Genomic DNA, 22,781 nt, shown 5'->3' with positions numbered 1-22,781 from the left:
CATGCGTTACATTCTTGCGTTCAAAACACTTGAAGGAGCGCAAATGCGAACTAAGAGATCTCAAGATGTGTTTAAAGATTGAGTATTAAACTATATTTAACTTGAAACAGTGAACTTAAACATTTTATGTTTATGACGCAACGCACCCGAGATGCTACACAAGCATGTCTGACGCAGGTGTACATTGACGGGTCCTTAAACAAGCCCTCATAATAAATCTCCGATTGATAAATTCACTTGTGAAATGGATTACTGTGAACTGTGTGTCAATGATTGACTTATGATCAATAATATGGTAGTAAACAATACATTGTATTCTAAATAGCTGCTTTTTGTATTGTCTTATCAATGATGAACTCTTCTGCTACAGTAATGCATTTTAATTATCTGAATATTTATATATGTATATATATATACATATATAAATATTCAGCAAATATTTGTAAATGTGATTAATCGCGATTAATTAATCGGGACACCATGTAATTAATTCGATAAAAAAATGTGTATCTATTGACAGCCCTAATATATATATAATTATGTAATTATTATAGATATTTTCAGCTGCAATCAAGGTGTTGACCTGGACAGGACATGTTTTGGAAAGATTTAAGCAGAACCTATACATGTGAATTTTGTGTATTAGAAAAATAAACAATTCTGCATTTGTTGGGACAACATGGAACACATGTGATGGAAATTTATACTTTTGATGACAATGATATTTTGGAATGTAAACAACATTACGTTGTGTAGCTATTTATTTTATTAGGAAAATACCATATACACAAAATATTTTATTAGGAAAATACCATATACACAACAAAAAAATGGGGTCTTTGTAAACCCAATTTTTATTTTATAAATGACTTTGAATTATACATAAACCTTTTGGAACAAACTAAAAACAAAAAAGCACTGAAAACGTGTAATGTTTTAAAAGAACCGAATTTTGGTGTTAATAATGTGACCGTTTAATCTTCTTGTGTCATTGAATTATAAAAAATAAATCAAGGCGTTGACTGTTTAATTGCCAAGTCCAACATCCAATCAACAGACTTCTTTTTCAACGTCAATCTCAGAGCCAATCAAAACACTGATTCCACGCGTCTGGCCAATCAGAGCGCAGAGGAGGCGTGTCTCGGAGAAAGCGGTAGTAGTACGACATCCGTCGGTGTGTCAGACGCGGATTCTCCAGAAGTTTTGCGCCCAGTCTAGTCATCTCGCAGCGGAGGATCAAATCTGCGCGAAACCCCGACAGTTTACGGTTCTTCTGGGTAATGGAACTGGATCAAATGGACGAAAATGACTGGAAATATCACGGGGAGGGCAACAAGAGCTTGGTTGTGTCGCATTCGCAGGTGAGCGGTGAATAGTTACTAGCTCTTAGCTTAGCCAAAAAGCATATAAACTCAATCAAATCTGATAAATAATAAATAAATCAAAACAAACTTTTTGGAAAGGACTTAGCCTGTAAGTCTAGACACTATAGGGGAAGGGGTCTTGTTTTTAGACTCGTGTTACACCTTGATGATGGGTTTGAAAACAGACAATGTGTGCTGGTATCGATTTATTAGCAAATAATATATTGGCTATTTTTATAATGTTTTATTTTTTAAGACATTTGTCAGCGATTAGCGTCTCAATTTAAATTATTAAAAAATAATAATAAGCTTGTAACCACGGAATGGTCATAGAAAAGTCATAAAAATGAATTGGTCAAAATATGTTGGTACCCTATATATATTAGAGTTGCTCAAAAGTTATTTTTTCTTGGATAAGTTCAATAAAAAAAATCAAATTAAAATATTTTTATTTTGTCACCTTGATAGCATTGAGCGTGAAAGTTTTCTTAAAGGTGCAGTCAGTCACTTGGACTTACACTGACACTAGTGGCTTGGATGTAGCATCATTTAAAATCAATAGTTTTTAGTTTAAGATGCCATTGTACACATTAACTATTCACAATCAGCCATGAATACTTTAATCAATGAATTAAAGTGTCTAATAACAGGAGGGTTACTTGGATTGAGTAGTATTCGGCTAGTCATGTGATTCTAACATGGCCACCCCCATGTGCGGACCCTCTCCCACGTAGAATAAAACCGCTTTTATAAGGTTACTGATATGACTTGAGTCTTCATTTTAATGTGAGTGCTAATGATTTCCTACATGTATTGCAAAATTACAATTAATGTCTTTAGGAGATAAGCTTTTTTTAAGAGGAAAAAAATGACTGAGTGCCCCTTTAAGAGGAAATTTACCTTTTAAAAATATGGTGACCATGTTTCAGGTTTACAGGATGTCATTTTGATGCCTGTTTATTTTACGGTTCACAAATGCAACACAAAAATTATGCAATAAACTTAAAAAAAAATAAAATAGATAAAACTAAACTACATAAAATATAACACAGAACACCTCAATGTACATAACTTAAATTAAAAATAAGAAACGTGATGGGTCATGCAGGGACTTCTGAGAGTGTCCAATTATTAATGCAATATTTTATCATAAAATGTACATTTGGAAGAACTGACTTAAAATCTAATGAAAATTATGGCATTGAAAATTAAGACTCCTTTTCCCTTTTAGAATTGCAAGTAATTTCTTTGATAAAATCAAGGATGCATTACTGTAAACATGGAAGAAATTAACCGTATCTAATTCTCCAGCTCATTTGCTATTGTACCAAAAGCAGGATCAAAATCAGCTGGCGGAAACAAATGTTCACGGTCATAAACGGACTGAATTTGAATGACAGTTTAAGACATGGTGTGTATCCAACCACAGGAAGCTTTCTGCGACAATATTGACCAATATGTCGATGTAGTCATGTCAGACTGGGTGTGGAAAGTGCATGAAGCTTTGCTGTTTTCCAAGCAGTTCTGGTGTCCTGCAAGGACTTGTCTTTCTCTGTTTGCAGTTTACAGACATTCTTTCACGCTCCCACACTCGTGCTGAGCGACAGATTTTCATCAATTGCTGGCTTGGTTTTAAATTCATGGAATAATCACATCATTCAAGTCTGTGTAAATGTCAGGTCTTCTGGTTTGGTGAGGTGTCATATAAATCAACAGCATTTTTCTATAGTATCTGGGCTGGGTAATCTTTTGGGTGACTGGAAATTTTAGGAAAAAAAGTATTATTATTAACAAAGAAACTAGAGGACCATTAAGACCTTTTGGATTGTGACATTACTTTTAAATAAATTAATATGAATTAGTAATATGTATATAGCCATCAGAGGATGGGTACATGGTGGCCATAAAGGGATGGACATGGTCAGAAACAATGCTCAGGTAGGCCGTGGCATTTAAACGATGCCCAATTGGCACTAAGGGGCCTAAAGTGTGCCAAGAAAACATCCCCCACAACATTACACCACCACCACCAGCCTGCACAGTGGTAACAAGGCATGATGGATCCATGTTCTCATTCTGTTTACGCCAAATTCTGACTCTACCATCTGAATGTCTCAACAGAAATCGAGACTCATCAGACCAGGCAACATTTTTCCAGTCTTCAACTGTCCAATTTTGGTGAGCTCTTGCAAATTGTAGCCTCTTTTTCCTATTTGTAGTGGAGATGAGTGGTACCCGGTGGGGTCTTCTGCTGTTGTAGCCCATCTGCCTCAAGGTTGTGCGTGTTGTGGCTTCACAAATGCTTTGCTGCATACCTCGGTTGTAATGAGTGGTTATTTCAGGCAAAGTTGCTCTTCTGTCAGCTTGAATCAGTCGGCCCATTCTCCTCTGACCTCTAGCATCAACAAGGCATTTTCGCCCACAGGACTGCCGCATACTGGATGTTTTTCCCTTTTCACACCATTCTTTGTAACCCTAGAAATGGTTGTGCGTGAAAATCCCAGTAACTGAGCAGATTGTGAAATACTCGGACCGGCCCGTCTGGCACCAACAACCATGCCACGCTCAAAATTGCTTAAATCACCTTTCTTTCCCATTCTGACATTCAGTTTGGAGTTCAGGAGATTGTCTTGACCAGGACCACACCCCTAAATGCATTGAAGCAACTGCCATGTGATTGGTTGATTAGATAATTGCATTAATGAGAAATTGAACAGGTGTTCCTAATAATCCTTTAGGTGAGTGTATATAATATATGTGTGTGTGTGTGTGTGTGTGTGTATATATTGTACTTTTTATTGTTAAGTAATTTGTTTTTGTGATTTTCATTGATAAAATGTTATTACATTTTTCACAAAATTAATTAAATCATTCTGTCTGGATATGATGATTTTAACTACTGTAATAAAATACAGCATTGAGCTCAACTGTCATGAAAATGTCACAATGACACATTCTAATGGCTTCATTTTCCTTTTGGGGTAAAATATGACCTGGACATTTGTCCAGGTGTATTTTACCCATTTCCGTTCACAGGTTAGTCAGTTTGAAGTAGGTTTAAGCAAGTCTTGCATGTTTGTTTAGTAATTACTCAGTAAAACTCCAGCAGTAGTTTATCATCATTACGACTGTCACTTTTACCGCTGTGAACTTTTTACTGTCTTACAGCATTCTAGGAAATAAGTCATATTTGTTCAGTTCACAGTTGAGCGATTAATTTCTCAGGTGAAATCTTGGTCAGTAGTGTTCCCCACAAACGATCCCTTCCTGAATGTGCACAGTACAACGGTCCAAATAAGCCTGTGTGAAATGAGTTTTAGTTTCTATACAAACATGTAACTTCCCATTACAGCATTGCCGAGTTCTGCGTCTGTTGAAGTGTCCTTCTGAAGATTCCACGCATACACGACAGGTACTCGACTCTACTTCACAGTAAAGCTTCCCAAACTTTCCAATATTCTCTACTAGTGCTGACTAAAGTACCGGTACTTCGGTAGCAAGTCAGTACTAAAATAAATAAAGATGTAACGATACCAGTGTTTCTACAGGACCGGTAGAACCGAGCACCAACTTAATTCGGTACCCACACATTGTCTGACTGATACTCGACTGCTTGCTCACATTCTCCGAACACACCCTAAGTGTAAAAGGAGTAACACACTTGGCAGGTTTGGTTTGATTTAAACAAACTCTGGCATGATTGCTCTGTTAATGTGGTTCAAAACTGGTCCAAACCTCAATGCGCACCAACCAAGTGGACCGGGACCCCCTGAATAGTGAGTCTCAGTCCGCTTCCAAACGAACTTTGGTCCATGCTGCGTTCATATATCGATCGCACCACAACACAGACGTCTAAACAGACCAATAACATGAAGTAATTTGCCTTTTAATACTGACATCAAGCATACCTGGTTCTTCTCATCATAGGAGCTATGTTGCCCGTTACAGTTCGGGACAGGCGTCGGAACCGCCCGTCAGCCGTTCTTGCAGCATATCTTCGTTTGTGTGTGCAGCGGAGGAATTCCTGGCACCGTTTTGACTCCTTTACACATTTGATTAACTCTTCGTTTGTTTTCATCTGGTAAAAATACCACCATATATACATATATAAATATAACAAGCGCATTTCGCCAAACAGCCAGCAGTGTTTTGGACGATCGGCAAGTTCAGTCGCAAAATATACGTTGTAAAAGCTGTCCAATCAGGCCGTGACTTTCCCCTGATGCCTGATGTGGTTTTGTATCGTTAGGTTCGGTGTTAAAAATGCCAGTGTGAACCCTACATGAACCAGGACTAAATGTATAATTTTCATTTTTGGTCCGGACCAAGAGAACCGAACTACAAGTGTGAACGCACCCTGAAATGGACAATTAGACAAATTAAAATCGTGATCTGTCCCAGTGTAATAATTAAATCATGAAAGGCTGTGCATCTTGTGAACTTCTGTCAAACTCTCCTTTACTGTTCTGCGGTTACTAATGTTTGGATGAATGCTTAAACCAGCAGTACATCACATTCACAATACGCTAAAAACACGAGCCCCCCCCCACACAGATCAGCGCATCACCTGTTCATTCTGAAGCGCACACAGACCATGTTTATCTGTCTTTAAATAATCACAAATTATCACATCTCCATTGTGATGTTGTTTTGATGAATCATACAGAATTAGTTTACTGATGCTGTCTATGAAACTTAATGGCCAAATAAAAGGCTCATTAAAATCATCGAGATATTCACAATATTGTTGAATTTTATATCGTGGATATTCAATGTATTGCCCAGCGCTAATGTAGACTATATGTTTATATAATTAAATCATAGCATTTGCGCTTTAACGATCACACTGGGACACGTAGCAAACTGTTTATCCATCAGAAGCGTCCGTCAAAATAAAAGCTAGGCGCCTGAAATTGCAATAATAATAATAATAATAATATTAAATAATTAATGATAATAATAATTAGCAATATTAGCAAGAGTGCATTTGTACTGAATAAAGTAATTGTTCTATTTTTTATTACTTTGTTAAACGTTTTAAGAATTAATTGCTTCACGCTGACTCACACACAGCTTTGTGCGCGTGTCTCTCTGGTGTCCCCGGATGATTCTTAGCTCCCTCTCCCACTTATTGGGGCAACTCTGTGCCAGGCGTGCACCATCATGGCCAGGCCACACCCTCCTCCTTATTTACTGTGAAAATGTTACTTTATATATATCTATAGTGTTCAGTTGCACATTACCATATTAGCAAATTTTTGGTGTGGTATCGAAATTGATATCGATAACAGTCAAATTTCACTGGTATCGGTACTGACATTTAGCAACACTATTCACTACATAACAGTGTTGCAGACTTTTCTTCTAGTGCATGTGTAAAACAGATTTCTGTGTAAATTGTTCATATATAGTTGCATTCAATTCAGTGCAAAAATGTATGCGACACTGGGCCTTATTTATAAAACACAAGCAGAATCAATGTGTAAATCGTACATAAACATGCTAACTTAAATTGTTGCATTCAATTCACTCTAAGTTTAAGATTTACTTTATTTATTTGTACAAAATTACATCAAATTGATTCGAGTAATCTTTTACTAAATTAAATGGAAATATTTTAAGTTTTATTAATTTTTTGTTATGCAATTTAATGGAATTTTGATGTGAAATTGAAATGCGTAAATCTTCAAAATGGGCATATATGTATTTTTGAGCGTTCACTCGGCGATTAACATACAAATTAATTTACACAGAAATAAATTTGCTTATTTTACATGTAAAAGGCCCAATGTGTAGCATTAAAATGAACGTAACATTTGCATGATTTTTTGCATGGTGTTATTTGGAATTGCCTTGTCATGCTGTGTGGTGTGCTCTCATTTCCCTCCCTCTCTTTATCCAGACTGCAGAACAAGCTTTTCGACACATCCTCAACATTGTGGATTATAGTAAATATGTCATGAAGCCTTTACTTGGGGAGAAATATGTTCACAGCGGAGTAAGTTAAAGTTTAAGGTCTTTGTTCAGATGTTTTATTTGCATTGTTGCATCATAATGCTTCAACACAAGGGGTGATCCAGTGAACATATGTCCACAGGAGGCCGTCAAACTACCGCTGGACTTTGTGAGACAGCTGTCACTGAAAGTTCAGCAAGAACGACCTGGTGAGGATGAACAAACTTTATATATGTGGGTTAATCTCACAAAGCCTGTCGAGAACATATCCAGGCCATATTTCTCCCCAAAATCAAAAGAAAGGAAATGTTTTATTTTGATGAAAGAAAATAAAGCCCATTAGGAATATTACGATTTTTTTGTTATTACAATAATTTGTACAGTTTTATAAAAAAAATTGAGAATCACTTTTGTGAATTATGGAAAGTAAAAAATAATATATGTAAAGTATAATGCCCGGATGCATATGATAATGATAGTTTGAGGGGAGAAGATGCTTAATTGTCATTAATGCAAGTGGCACATGACAAGCGTAATTTTCTGTGCAAATAAATATAATATATAAAAAATAATAATTAGGGCTGTGATTCAAAGCATTAATTCAGTGCGATTAATTTGATAAAAAATAACTACCTAAAAGAAATGAGTGCAATGAATCGTGTCCCCTGACCGTAATGAGGAGCTGTACAGACAAACAACACTCCGGATTGCTTCACACTAGAGACGGCACCAGATTTACATGCAAGACACATTCTTGCATTCAAACAGCCGGACAAGCACGATTTTGAATGCAGGGATCTCAAGACCTAAAAACACTGTTTAAGAAAGGGAAATAAAACTGTTAGGGCTGTCAGTTGCTAAACATTTGTAAGTGAATCGGGTGAATTGTACTGTATCTTAATGGCAGCTGGCATGAATGAGTTTTTATACCTCTTTAACCTGCATTTCGGCATTCTAAATCGTTTACCTGAGGGTAACAACTCTAGTTCCTTATGGAGAATGTGGGTTGGGTCATCCAGAATCCTATGTGCCTCCCTGAGCACAGATGTTTCGTACAATGACTGTAGGTAGCACTGTTCTTGGTAACCTACAATTCTAAAAGCTGTACTGATCAGACGCCCCAACTTGGATTTAAACTGAACTGAAAGATTACCATACCAGGTCTGCATGCTATAACGGATCACACTCTCTAAAATGTTTTTAAAAAACATAAACAGGAGTTTGCTATTGACACCATACAATCTTAGCCTTCTTAAAAAGTACATCCTTTGTTGCAACCTGGCGCAAAGATTTTCAACATGAATGTGCCAGGTAAGGGAACAATCAATAAAAACACCCAGATACTTATATGACGTAACCTGACGTATTGGTGTATTGTGAATAAGTACAGGATTAGGTTCACAGATTGATCTTGGGTCAAATATCATCTCCTCTGTTTTAGTGACGTTAACCATCAAATGGTGAGCATCACACCAGTCCACAAACTGTTTTATTTCTGAATGTAGGAGACTGTGTCTTGGTCTCGATACAATAAGCTAAGGATAGCAGTATCATCAGAGAATTTGACAATGTAATTGTGTGGATATTTACTCACACATTCATTGGTATAAATAGTAACGGGCACAGAGAAAGAGCACAAAATGGAAAATAAATCCCAAGTGCAGTTTATTGTTCAACCAAAATCCTAAAAATAACCAGAATAAATTAATATTTGGTGCATAATGTGGTACTATTGTTTTATACGTGATGCAGTGACTGGGTTTACTTGCCAAATTGCCGCTTCTCGTTTTTTAACAGGCATTTTCCATTCACACGAGAAGCGGTGCGAAACGCGCCAGCGGAAATGCAATAATGCCACCCAATGCTTTAGCTCAGATACTGCGTCTACTGTGCGATTACTGTTTTCATGTATGTGATTGCACTTACATAAAATATCACTTATTGTTTCATAAAAAAAACTATAAATATTGTAATAATCGGCTTTTTTGTGGATTAACCCCCAATTTGGCATGCCCAATTCCCAATGTGCTTTTAAGTCATCGTGGTTCTGTAGTGATTCGCCTCAATCCGGGTGGCGGAGGACGAATCCCAGCTGCCTCCGCGTCGTCTACCCGTGCATCTCATCACGTGGCTTGTTGAGCGCGTTGCTACGGAGACATAGCACGTGTGGAAGCTTCACACCTTCCACCTCGGCATCCACGCTCAACTCACCACACACACACATTATAGTGACCACGAGGAGGTTACCCCATGTGACTCTACCCTCCCTAGCAACCAGGCCAATTTGGTTGCTTAGGAGACCTGTCTGGAGCCACTCAGCACACCCTGAGATTCAATGTAGTGAACTCCAGGGGTGGTAGTCAGCGTCTTTACCACTGAGCTACCCATATAAATGTAATAAGCTAACAATTAATTAATGACTAAAGAAACCGACGTCTAAAGTTGATGTTTCGGACAGCTTTTGCAGAAGAGAAAATTAAAGTAGACGGTCCAAACAAAAGCTTTGTGTTTCCGTAGTCTATTTTCACCTGGTACACCGACTCATCCACTTTCCATGTGGCTGTTTTCCTATTTATGTCTCTATAAATGCTCAAAGAAACATTATATAGCTCAAGAAATTCCGCAACAGCAAGTATATTCCTGTCAATGTTGTTTTTGACTACATAAAAGTTACATGTCGTTTGATTGGTTGTGAATAAATTCAGCGCTGATTGGTCAATAACAAGCGGCAGCCGCGGAGAGATCAAATATTTTAATCTTGCATGGTGTGCGCAGCAAACAGTCGTTTGGAAAGCTCGCCTGCTGCCTCTCTCTCTCTCTCATTGAAAATGAATGGGAAACGCAGGGTGACCGCGTCGCGGGTACAATCGGCTCTATTTTTAAATGACAAAATGATGAAAAGACTGTCGGCATACATTTTTACAGATAACCGATAGATCCAAAAAAGCACAATCGGCACCGATTAATCGGTAAAACCGATAAATCTGTCTACCTCTTATAAATAATGCATAATTCAAATATTTATAAATACAATATATAGGGCCTATAATAAATAATACAGATGGAAATTAATTTAGAATAAATTGCATTATTGTGGCAGATTAATAAAGCATTGATTAGACCATACAAAAAGTGTCTTAAGAACTCGTAACATTGAACAAGACTACAGTTCACAGCAATCCGTTTTGCATCGAGTTCGTCATCGTGTCTAGTTCCCACAGTACACGTTCTGTGTGTACTATTTTTCATTGTCGCTCTCTATGTACAGTATCAGACGGACATGTTTGGAGCTTCTTGCTGGTATTCAGCATCATAAACGGCACATTTTTATGGTTCTGTGTCAAGATAAAAGTAGATAATTGTGTTGTGCTTCCCCTCCTGAGTGAGCATTCTCATTCTGTGGCTTCGCTGCCAACTATTGACGCGGCTCGTAAAAACACATGTACTTCAAGCTCACATGGTTGGAAAATCGCACTAAATTAACGCTTCAAATCGACAGTCCTAATATAGATTATACATGAGGAAATGTATGCTGTACATGTTTATATATACACTTTTTATTTGCTTGACTTTGGAGTGAAATGTGACTTTCTTAGAGAGGTTCAGTATGCAATCATTTGCTTAGACGTAGATTAATGCTGTTGTGATCTCCCTCTCTTGCAGAACTGCGCTGTGACAAGGTCATTGACACGTTCAGTGGGTGTGGCTTATGTCTGCCCAACCTCACCCAGCTCCACCGCCTCACAGACCACAGACCGCCTATTTGTGTGGAGATTAAGGTTAAATTTGCCTGTTCAGTTTGACACGTGCGTTGTTCTCTCCCATCACAACTACAGTTCTAAGTGTCTTAGTGTTTGCTTTTAGTGACGTATGTCTCGGCACATTCAGTCATCGAACTTCCTGAGCGTTGCTGATGGTTTATTCTTCATGCACTTAGGGTGTAGTCTTATGTTGGCTTAGTGATGGTTGTTAAACTGGAACCATTGAAGTTCCCATGTCTTCAATTTTAGGAACTCAACTTGAGTTGTTAAAAACAAGAAGTGAGGTTTAAAACAATTGCTGTCCTAGGGGAACTAAAACAAAGCTGAATGACTCATTGCCTTTATTTGTGTGGAATTTACTCTCATGGTGGCGTAAATATGATCTGAAAGACATGTTGGTTTGTGTTAATAAACTGCAACCTTCTCCACATGGAACTTGTTCAATATTTAACTGAAAAGTGTCAATGAAATCGACCAAACTTCACATTCCTGATTTTATCATCTGATTCAGGTTAGTTAACACGTATTCAGGTCCGGTTTCAATCTGGTTTTGAATCCCCACTTTTCACAATCTAATTAAATCCCAAATGGATAAAATCAGTTATCCATTGGGAAAAAAAATTATTTGTTTGGAAATGTCACATTTTATGGAGCAAAAACAATGACTAAATTTGTGACAATAATAATAAAAAAGAATATGTAGGTGGCGTATTTTATTTATATATATATAAACATGTGTTTTGGAATTAGCTGTAAATATTCAGATTATAAAATGTAACTAATTCAGAACTCAAAATAAATAAATCTCTCAAATTCAGATTGTAAACAAACTAGGCCAATAGTCAAGCTTCCATGTTGCACATGCAGGGAAAAGAGGAGGTATACTCAGAATGGTCAAATTTAGCATTTTGGCCAATCAGAGCGGTACTAGAATTGTTTGGCGTTGTACAATATTTATATGAACTTCTACAGTATTTATTCATCTTGGCCAATGTTAATTTATTTATACTAATGCATTTCAACATTAAGTTGTATACGCTAACATTAATTAATGCATTATGAATTAACAATAAACAATAATATTTATAAATCAACATTGGCTCAATAAGAGAGAGTCTGAAGTTCTGAGAGCTTCATTATTGGAGTTCCGAATTTCCACATAATCGGGAATTTTTAACCTGTCATTTTTTAAATCTAAACATTTACAGCCAACTCCACCGCTAACAAATTCAAAACAAAGCATCTACTTTTATAAATACACATTTATAAAATATTTCACACACAATTTTTTTTTGGTTAATTGTCAAATGTCTCAAATTTAAATGGACAAAATGAACATTCAAAGACTTTAGTCGTTGTTTTAGCTCCATAACAGTACACATGCAAAATAGGTTGTGAATGCCGTTTCATGTTGACTTTAGTACGCGGTGAATTGATAAGTTATTTTTCCTTTTCCAGCCAAAATGTGGATTTCTACCCTGTTCTAGACACATTACCAAGGAATGCAAGCGCAAAATATGCAGATTCTGCATGCATCAGCATCTCAAGGTAACCACTAATTGTTCATAATCATCATTTGGACCAAATTCATTGTGGGCGATGTAACTGATGATTTGCCAACTGGGTTTCTAAATGCCAGCTTCTGCTTTAACAAGCAGAACAGAAAGTTGATTATGCATTGTAGTGTAAACATCCAGTATTCTGTTTGTACTGTACACTGAAATGACTACTACAATCTTTCCTTTGGGGGTTCGGCCAGCTATTTTATAGCTGATATTTATTCACAAGATGAGGTTTAATGAGGAATAAAGAATATTATTTACAAGATATGAACTTTGAGACATCATGTATGTGCTAATCGGTAAAACCGATATATTGGTCAACCTCGACTGATTCAAACCCCTACTGTCATTGCGTGGAAAACAGTACTTGAGACATTTGGTATCTGATAACAACAAGGTTATAATTTTGCTTGACTTTGCCTATGATTTAAGTGTACACCTAACAGCTTCTATTGTCTTTTGCAGTTAGCCAATGGAAAATGGAAGCGAATCAGCAGATATTGCCCCCTGGATCTCTTCTCCGGGTGAGTCACCAGTTTCTGAATGCTGATTTTAATCTTTCTCTGATGGTACGACCTTTAGCTAACATTGTTAACATTACTAATAGACAGTTGCAATGGATATTCAGCCAGCCAGGTTACATCTCTGCCCTTTGTCAAAGTAAATAATTTTTTTCTTGGAAACCCGTATAATCTTACGTTTATGCGACAGGGTATGACACGCCTTAAAATCTATAATGCTTTATAAACGTTGTTCTGTTTCTTGGGTCACAGGAAAACTAAAACAGACGATTCAACTGAGATCATCAATACATAGTGAGAAAACACTTAAATCTTAACAATCCTTATCTTTGCAATTCCGTTTGGTGCCGCTAGTGGTGCAGAAATGACACATTTCACCATAAATATTTAACCCTAAAGGCCGTTTTTTAAATCCTAGAAGATACAAACATTTCAGAGGCTGGAGAGTGAGTCAGTCGAATCTTTGTGAAATGTTCTTTTGAAAAGGGGGGTCCCTGCAAATACTGAGGTCATGTGACGTTGTATATAAACTCCGGGATCAACTTGCAGTTTTTATTTAAAGTAACATGGATGCATTTTAATGAGAAGACAGCTGACCGATCTATTCAGTGTTATGATTCATACAGGCTGTAAAAGTATTGGTGAAAAATATGGAAATGTTTTATTTGGGCGCTAATGTGTTGGAAAGGAGCCATAATTACATTAGCCAAGGGATCTTTAGTTAAATTATATGTGGAAAGTAAAATGAAAACTGTCTGCTGAAATGTGTATTTCAGGAGCAAACAGCGAATGTACGTTGCAATGAAGAACTTGTTAGAGGAACCTCAAAACAACTTGAAAATCTTTAAGGTGAATATAAATTGCTTAACTTGGACTGCACATAGATTGTAAATGGACCTTGAACTTTACTGTGAATAGTTAACTTTAAAATGTGGCGGGGGTGGTGTATGAAATTTAGAGGGATTCAAATGTAATATTGGAGTGTACATGGAGTGGTGGTGACGTAGTGGTCTAAAGCACATAACTGGTAATCAGGAGGTCACTGGTTCGATCCCCACACCACCATTGTGTCCTTGAGCAAGGCACTTAACTCCAGGTTGCTCCGGTGGGATTGTCCCTGTAATAAGTGCACTGTAAGTCGCTTTGGATAAAAGCATCTGCCAAATGCATAAATGTAAAATATTGGTTTGGTTCATGGGAAAATAGGATGGACAAAAAAAAGTTAATTTCTCGTGTCTTTTTCAGGGTGGAGAGTTGATATTTGGCTGTAAAGACGACGCCAAGCTGCAGCCCGACATAAACGATCTCATTCAGCACCTTCGGCCTTATTTCCCTCACAGTAACAGCCTTTATAACGGTCACCAGCCTGGCAAAGCCATCCTCAATGAGTTCATCCAAGTGATCTGCTCCGCCCTGCTGAGCAGCGGGGACTCGAATCGCTCGGGAGAACTGAGAAAGACACACCTGTCCGACAGCAGACCACACTGTGAGGCCAGTCCCTTCCCTAGAGATCTGCTCCGCAACGGTGAGGCTTTTATCAAAGACCAACTACTCGATGTAAAGCATTTTGCATTGTTAGTAGAAATCATTAGGCTCTACCCATGTATCATAGACCTCCTTGGTGCCCACATACTTTTGGTCGTGTAGTAAACATCAATTGGCCTCTTCTTCTTCTTCATATTTGGGCTTGATGTGAACGGTGACGTAACACCGCTTGCAAATTGCAGCGGAAGTCACTTTCACTTTATGCAGGAGTGAACAAGAGCGAAAACCGCCATGGTGTAGTGCAGTTACTTGTTGTATTGACTTGTATTTCACATGACATGTGAAGAATGGTGTGTGTAAAGGACAGGCTTATTCTGTCCTATCCGTCCGTCCTATCTCTGTTAAGATAGGACGATAGTCGCTAATCTGTTATGTAAAACTGAAGAGCCCGTTTATGTGTACACAGGTAACCACGGCCTCCCAAAAGATAGCGTTCTTGCAAAAATCCTTCAAGTTCAGATGCTGGATAACCTTGATATCGAAGGAGTCAACCCACTGTACAAACGAGTGGAACAATATCTGGAAGAGTTCCCTAAAGAGAGGTGAATTATTCATCTTGAATATTGATTGTTGTGTTATAGTTGTTCTGTGAATGCTCATTATCAAAGGCTCCAAGTCGCATTTAAACACTAGGTGGCACAAAAGACCAATTCAGAGTATGGACTTTGCTTTAGTCATACCATTAGTTATGGTGGCCACAAGGTGGCGTATCCATGAGGTCATGGGTCAAGAGGCAAAGCTGCTCTATCTGTTGAAAAGCATGCTTAAAAGCAATTTATCATGTAATGAATACTTTATTTATCTATCCAGAAACAGACTGCAGATTGACGGCCCTTATAATGAGAGTTTAATGGACAAAGTTAAAAACTGTCCCACTGAGGATGACGGCTCTGTAGAATATGCAGCTGGGAAGGTAAGACCATAGTAAAGGTTTTAGGGTAAACATTGTAGTCACATTTCACCCCCAAAATCAAAAGATTAAAATGTTTAAATGACATGACAAAATTGTATTTAATACAATTATTATTAAACAAATTTTAGTAATCTTAATTATTCCTAAATGCAAAAAATCGGTTTTCATTCACACATTTTTGTCACTTTCTAGGTTCATCAATATAGAGTTGCAATGACTGCCAAAGACTGCTCCATTATGATAACGTTTGCACCTTGTGGGGAAGACGAGGAGTGAGTTCTACTCCACTACTACTAACATTTCCTAAATCTGCCATCTCAACTTTAGCCATCTTTTTGTTTTACCGTCCCTGTGCTTTGGTTACAGACACCAACCCAATATGGACATCCAACCTGCGAAGCCTCGTTTTACGTATTCGGTCTCCATCCTGGATTTGGACCCCAAGCCGTATGAAGGCATCCCTCACCAGTTCAAGCTGGACACCAAAATCATCAACTACTACTTGCGTAACACGCAGGCTCCACCCCCCTCCAGCCTATATAAAGAGAGGCAGGAGTGCACGCTGCTCTTCCACGCTGTATGATACACCTCCAAGACTGCTGCTTTTCAATCAAGCGTCGGAAACGCGTAGAAGTGAAGTTGAAGTTGAAACCGAGATACTGTTTTGTTTTTTGTTTTCTAGGTTATTTTTATTTTTTAGGTGTTTGCCCTCCCTGTGTTAATGGCTCCAGCTTTGTTGTTCTGGAACGAGACAGTTGGCAGGTTCATAGTTGTTGCCGAGGTGACCTGATGTTTTTTTTGTGGGGGATGTTCTCACAGGGGCTGGTCTCCCAAAGCACAGCGTACCTGAAAGAGTCACTCTTTGACTTTAGTAGGGAGGACAGTGTTTGTGTGTTTCTCGCACATACGGCAGTGCTACTGTGGTATTCGAGTGCCAAAAGTGGCTTACAGTGTTTTTTTCTTAATTCATGTTTTACAGTGCATCAGCTTGGCCGTGTTGTCATTTTTGCACGGGAAGTTTGGGCTTCTGAGTACTTTAGTTTAAAGGGACAGTTCACCCAGAAATGAATGTTTACTCATTCTGTCCGATATTTTCCACACCATGTATGGAAATGGGGACTGGCGCTGTCAAGCACCAAAATGACAAAAGAAATAGTTTTTCACTGTAAAACCTTTTTTTTTGGGGGGGGGGGCGCATTGGAAAGAAACTTTTAAGTCAGATCTTTTCAATGAATCGTTGAATCCGGTTAAGAAATTGGTCAAAATGGTTTGATCAAAACTCACTGATTCAGTTATCTGTTAATTGCCCACTAGAGGAGAAGATTTATCATAGATTAGCATATGACTTTAGAAAAGTTGGATGAAAACGCACAATTGACCACTTTTGTGATACTTTATTGGTGCTATTTTTGTCATTTTGGAGCTTGACAGCCACCGTACCCATTTACTTTCCTTGTATTGAAAAGAGTGGCCAGAGTATTCATAAAAATGTCATCTCTTGTGTTTGTTAGGGTGAGTAAATAATAACAGGACTTTCTTTTTTGGGAGAACTATCCATTTAAATTGGGCCACATCCAAGTTTAAACCTCCATTTCAGTCTCCTAATGTCGTGTATCCAGTGTGGATGAGATGCATAGATGTAGCAAGATCGATGCGTTTTCTGACGAAAACGTATTAGTGTGGGCGTGGCCTTAGACGACTGCTCTTTTACATTCTTATAGCTCATGAAACGACTGAACATGGCGATCTAGGATTTATACTGACAATCACAAACCTGTTGCATGCTAGTGAATGCGGTTACGCTAACATTGTCACTACTTGTACGATTATATTATAGAACCGTCTAACGATATTACTCGCTAATGGAGTATTACTGTAACATGCACTTGGCTAGCGTAATCGTTTCCCGCCATATACAAATCGAAGTGTCTTAAAGCTAATCCATCATCTAAATGCATTCAACAACAGCATTTTCCCCTAAAATTGCTCGCCTTTATTACCCATCATCTTGTTTTCAATACATTTTACAACAGCTGCGTTTGTCCCAAGTTTTATTCCATGTTATTGTTCACGGAGACATTCATTCATCAAAGATGGACAACCCAGTTTTGTTAGCCGTTAGACAAGCCAGCACGTTTTCAATAGTGCAAAGTGTCTTTTCAGAGCTTAAGTATATTTCCATGCCACAGAAATGGCACTGCTGATTTGACTTTGTCATTTTGCATAGCACAGTTTCCATCACTCGTGTCCAAGTTTGGCACCTTCAACTGAAAAGAAACCATAGCGTGACCGTTCACACCTATTTCACTGTGCAACTTTTAACACTAAAAATGGCACCATGATGCCATTCCCATTCATGGGGAGTATTACGCTTACAAAATACTGTGGCGTAAGCTCCATTCTTTTGAGTCTGAGTTTGCAGATTGGATGGTCTTATGATTCTGTTTACCTCTTTTAAGGGAATAGTTCATGTAAAAAAGATGTAATTAATTTCTCATCCTCATGTGATTTTATACCCCTTTGAATACAAAAGATGGCTTGAAGAATGACCATATTGCACGGCAAAGTCGTATGAACTGCTTTTATGGTGCTTTTATAATACGATTTTGTTGCTTGACAGGACATGGTTACTTTTTTGTAATCCACTGACAAAATAACAGCATATACTGTAGGTTTGTAACGACACGTAGGACTGAATATTTATGCAATTTGTATTTTTAAGTGAGCTATTCCTTTAACTTGGTGTCGACTGCATTGTCAATGCTGTTAGCATCAGGCGAATAGTGTTTTACATGATTCAAAATTGCCAAAGTGTGTTCACACTCCCCTTTTGTCTTTGTATAATTTTGATCTGGTGTCAAAAGAAGAATTGTACGCCTTATATTGAGAAAATATACTTTCATTTTTTTAATCGATTGCGTTTATCTGGCATGTTGCTCAGTTTTGAAGCGTTACCCTGCTGTATGATGAATGCACACTACAACAAAATAATCATCTTAAGTAGTTTTGTTGTGTATTCCAGTAAAAATATCTATTATTCTATTTTTGGTAACTATTAAATCTTTAATAGTTGTTACATTTATGCTTAAAACAAGACAAAACTAGGGGTACAAAAAAAAATTAAAGACTTTTCTCTGGAAACATGTCTTATTATATTACAACTTTGCTTCTCAAGAAAGTGTATCATGTTTTTAAGGATGTTAAGATTTTTACTGGGAAAAAAAAAACGATAAAATATGGGTTAAGAATGGTTTTCTTTCTTAGCAGTGTGTATTTTCTCCAAACCAAAGTTTTCAACTTTGGAAAATAAGCAGCTCTATCAATGTATATTTCACTTGGCCTTTGTTTAAAAACCTCTTTCCCCCCTTTGAACCGATACGAAACCAGAAGTTATTAATCAGAGGTGGCGACTGTGTTACTCTGATAAACTGAAGATCTGTAATCACTATCTAGGTAGGAATGGACATTAATTGTAAACAATGAAAATCACAGTCTTTGTGATGGGATCTAATGTTAAAATGTAACTATTTGAAAGTACAAAGTGGATTTTGCTGTCAGACATTTTGTATTTTAAATTATTTATTTTTCTAGCTCTTGTCTAATGATGTATATCTCCAAAACGTGTGGGCATATCATGCGTAAAATGATTGATAGGTACAGGTGGTATAAATATATAGTTCCTAACGGGTGATTGCACAGGTGTTTGTATCAAATAAAATGATTAGATATGAAGTTTGTGTGGCTTTCATTGGGTTTTATGATTTCTCAAAGACGCATGGATCTTATCAAGCCCTCGATTGACGCTTCCACCCCGAGAATCCGCAGGAGACTCTCAAAGTATTCAGAGCCGTTTTCCATCACTTTTTTCGTGTCCATCTCTCGAGCTGTTCAAACGTAATCAAAATGAAAACATTGTTAATTTTATGATTTGCACATAAAAACTTCAATTCATGAGGTATTACAAACCTGTTTTGTCCTACCTACACATAAACCATTGTATAATCTACAATTCACTTACCCTGATCAGGCATCTTCAGCAAGAGTTCAAGCGATGGTTTTACTACTCCTTCCTTGGACACATCGATCTTCCAAAATATGGTCATTGAGATCCTAAGAAACATGCACTCATTTACATTTCAATGCATCCAAATAATACTGTCATTACTAGAATTTTTTTTATTCAACTTTTGCTTTCAGTTCATGCTACCTACCCAGGAAGTTTAGGACTTTGAATGATCATGAGTTCCGATCTGCTTCCCTCTGGAAGGCTCACCACGTCTGGATACTTCTCCTGCCATACAAACCACTCATATTAAAAGGATTGTAGTTCAACCTGCTTCCAAAACAAGGGCTCATCGCGATAAACAAAACGGCTGCTGTACGAACAAAATATGTGGATTATGTAATTGTTAGTGGAATTACGTCATTTACTCCGTAATGATGGCAAGATTTCCTTGAGTCACAGTCTGGGACTGCCTGAAATTATGTATTTGTTTAAAGGAGGGTCGTCCCTGCGCACTGTGAATGCCGGAAAAACATGTTGCGGTCTTAATATTCCAAATGTCGTTTAATGATTGGAGTGAGTTCGAGACATTTTAATAGTAAGGTCTTCAAGACTTTGAACCACAGAGAGGAAAATGGAATAAACAGAACCATTTAATGCTTACCGTAAATAATAAAAAGATGAGGGAAACGTTTCTGTCCTTCACAGAAACCATTAAATACAGTTAGAAATTATAGTTTGAGTTTTACTGTTCAACTGCAATAATACTTAATATATAACATCCTTGAGTAAATTACTATTGGCCTAACATAGTTACACTACTCTTAAATTTCGTTTTCCATTTGTCTAGAACACAGTAATTATGGACGCATCGTTTTTGGTGCAACATGACTGTTGCAAAAGCTTAATGAAGTGTGCAATAGATAAACCACTTATTAAATGTTTATGTGTAACTCAGTGATCCACATCGAGCCTTTAGTAAATGCAATGCAAGGATTGAAAACGTGTGACCGGTTAAAAATCTTTCCACTGGGCCATCAAGGTAATTTCGACTCCACTGATGTTTAATGTCAATCACCATCCCAATGTACCCTTTCATGTGTTATGTCATCCTTATTCCCCAGCCTTTCCTAGCATTAAAACCTTACAGATTTTTTCCCCCTCCAACAGAAGAAAACATTTCACAGTGTGGCAACAGTCAGTTGTTCCATTAACTTCATGTTTCCTCTGAGGTGTACTCAGACATTTTTCTTTAACAAGGTACTGCAACTTCTCAAATTCCTTTGATGTTAAAAGACAAAGATGTGCAGAGACATAGCAAAATTAGCTCAACCAGTCTCTTCAGTCTGGGTCAGGAACATCAGTTTACCCAAGGCAGATGAGAGAGTGTGTACGAAAACGTTATTTTTGCAGTTCCATTTGGTGATGCTAGTGTCACAGAAATAACGAATCTCACCTTTAAGGCCCAATGACCCCATGATGTTGAGCAGTTAACTAGAAGTAGTGACGCAACTAACTTAACTACATTAGCTATTTTTGTATACAAAAGTCTCTCTTTTCAAGCAACAAGTGACATTTTCACAATGAGCTGCGATGTAGCATCACAAAAAGCTACAGTTGTCACACTGTATCGTGACTGCAGCAATGAAGATGGAGTAAACAAACACACTCACCTTTACACAAACGATTCCCCTATATTTAGTGTGGGGAACTCATTTTAATGATTTCATTCAGATATATATATATATATATTACAGCTGTCGATTTAACGCGTTAATTCAGTGTGACTAATTTGACTAAAAATAACCTGTTAAAATAATTTACGCAAATAATCGCAATGCCCTGGACCATCATATGGAAGATTTCTGAGAAACGCAAGCTTGTAGTACCACCTGTTTACTCCAGAGGGCAGTAAGTGAAATTTCAGCTTTATGAGCAACACGCAGTTTATACAGTGAAGAATATGTTGTTATATGAGGGGCTTTCTCAGCAAATATTTGTATATGCGATTAATCGCGATTAATTAACCAGGGTTTTACTATAGTATTATTGTAGTAACCATGACAACCTGTTGATACGCAATCGTCTGCACGCGGTGGTGATGTCACTCTGCTTACATTTAATATATACTTTACCATCTATAAATGTTAACAAATTATCCATCTTTTCAAAGGTCTAAGGGTTCAACATTGATATCAGATCTCTGTTTCACGATAGCAGTGCTCCAGAAACAGCAATTGAGTTATTTGTGCAGGAGTACAAATGAAAATATGCAATATCAAAACGGGACTTCATACATTTATTATTGAAAACACGATCGCCAGATGAATCCAGTTCAACACACTTGGGTCAATTGTCCATGACAAGCGTTCAATGAAAAACATCCAATAGCACTTTTTGTCCATAAAAGTGATAAATGTGAGAAATATTGATATATTCTCCATTATTTACATGAGATCTTGCCAGAAAGAATGAACCTTCGTCATCGATCTTCAACAAACTGCAATCTGAGCAGCATTCATGTTGTAAAACTGTATATTATATTATATATTAGAGTCTCATAAACAAAAGGAGCCTGTCTCCAAAGTCTATTTATAAAAATGCAGCGTAGTTTTATTCATAATAGCCGAGCAGTGCCGTCAGATTTTGTGTTGTCTTGAGAGGCAGTGCCTTAATTTTACTCTGTACACCGACAGCGATTTTACAGAGAAAAAAGCTGCAGGAACCTCATTTATTATTAGATCATCTTCAGATTAGAAACGAAACTTCTTTAGACATGTGGCTTTGAGAACATTGTATTTCTGGGTTGTCTTGGCACTTTTATTATTGTATTTGTTAGATTATAAAAGCATGTTCAGCACAAAATATTTCCATTACTTTAAACTTCAGCTTCTCTAACTTTAAAATATAACAACATATATTAATTCGGATACTTGAGAAATAAAGCCCAAAGTATCTTCTTTCAAAAGATACTACAACTGTGTCCATACTCCAAAGGGTCCCTTAAATACAACCATTTCAGTTCAGGTATGTCATTTTCATGGTTTGTGCTCAAAAAGGGGGCGTTCATCAACAGGTTAAGCAAACATGGTTAATTTTGTGGTTACTATGGTTTTGCTATGTAATAATATTTATGTAATATTGACATAATATAAAC

General features: G+C 37.3%; 2 protein-coding genes across 5 annotated transcripts in view; one reads left to right on the top strand and one right to left on the bottom strand.

Annotated features, from left to right (window-relative positions):
* The first annotated feature begins 1,122 nt into the window (after positions 1 to 1,122).
* Positions 1,123 to 19,353, top strand: LOC127639531 (inositol-pentakisphosphate 2-kinase-like). 2 transcript variants are annotated; one of them, XM_052121583.1, is made up of 13 exons: positions 1,123 to 1,361; positions 4,717 to 4,776; positions 7,267 to 7,362; positions 7,462 to 7,528; positions 10,983 to 11,098; positions 12,539 to 12,628; positions 13,108 to 13,166; positions 13,940 to 14,012; positions 14,409 to 14,688; positions 15,115 to 15,250; positions 15,525 to 15,621; positions 15,814 to 15,893; positions 15,988 to 19,353. In XM_052121583.1, the coding sequence occupies exons 1-13, from the start codon at positions 1,281 to 1,283 to the stop codon at positions 16,202 to 16,204; spliced, it is 1,452 nt and encodes a 483-aa protein (XP_051977543.1). In that variant the 5' UTR covers positions 1,123 to 1,280; the 3' UTR covers positions 16,205 to 19,353. The 2 variants fall into 2 exon arrangements, with proteins under 2 accessions (XP_051977543.1, XP_051977542.1); XM_052121582.1 differs by having other exon boundaries at positions 15,519 to 15,621.
* Positions 19,354 to 19,359: 6 nt separating this feature from the next.
* Positions 19,360 to 22,781, bottom strand: part of cenpp (centromere protein P) — a 73,513-nt gene continuing 70,091 nt past the window's right edge. For all 3 annotated transcript variants that reach the window (XM_052121585.1, XM_052121586.1, XM_052121587.1), the window contains exons 7-9: positions 19,833 to 19,912; positions 19,640 to 19,731; positions 19,360 to 19,505 (exon numbers count right to left, since the gene is read on the bottom strand). In XM_052121585.1, the coding sequence (XP_051977545.1) occupies positions 19,387 to 19,505; positions 19,640 to 19,731; positions 19,833 to 19,912 (291 nt within the window). In that variant the 3' untranslated portion in view covers positions 19,360 to 19,386. The remainder of the gene's footprint in view (positions 19,506 to 19,639; positions 19,732 to 19,832; positions 19,913 to 22,781) is intronic.

The sequence above is a fragment of the Xyrauchen texanus genome, chromosome 48 (genome assembly GCF_025860055.1).
Source record: "Xyrauchen texanus isolate HMW12.3.18 chromosome 48, RBS_HiC_50CHRs, whole genome shotgun sequence".
Taxonomy (NCBI): Eukaryota; Metazoa; Chordata; class Actinopteri; order Cypriniformes; family Catostomidae; genus Xyrauchen; species Xyrauchen texanus.
This window is presented reverse-complemented; position numbering and strand designations above follow the sequence as displayed.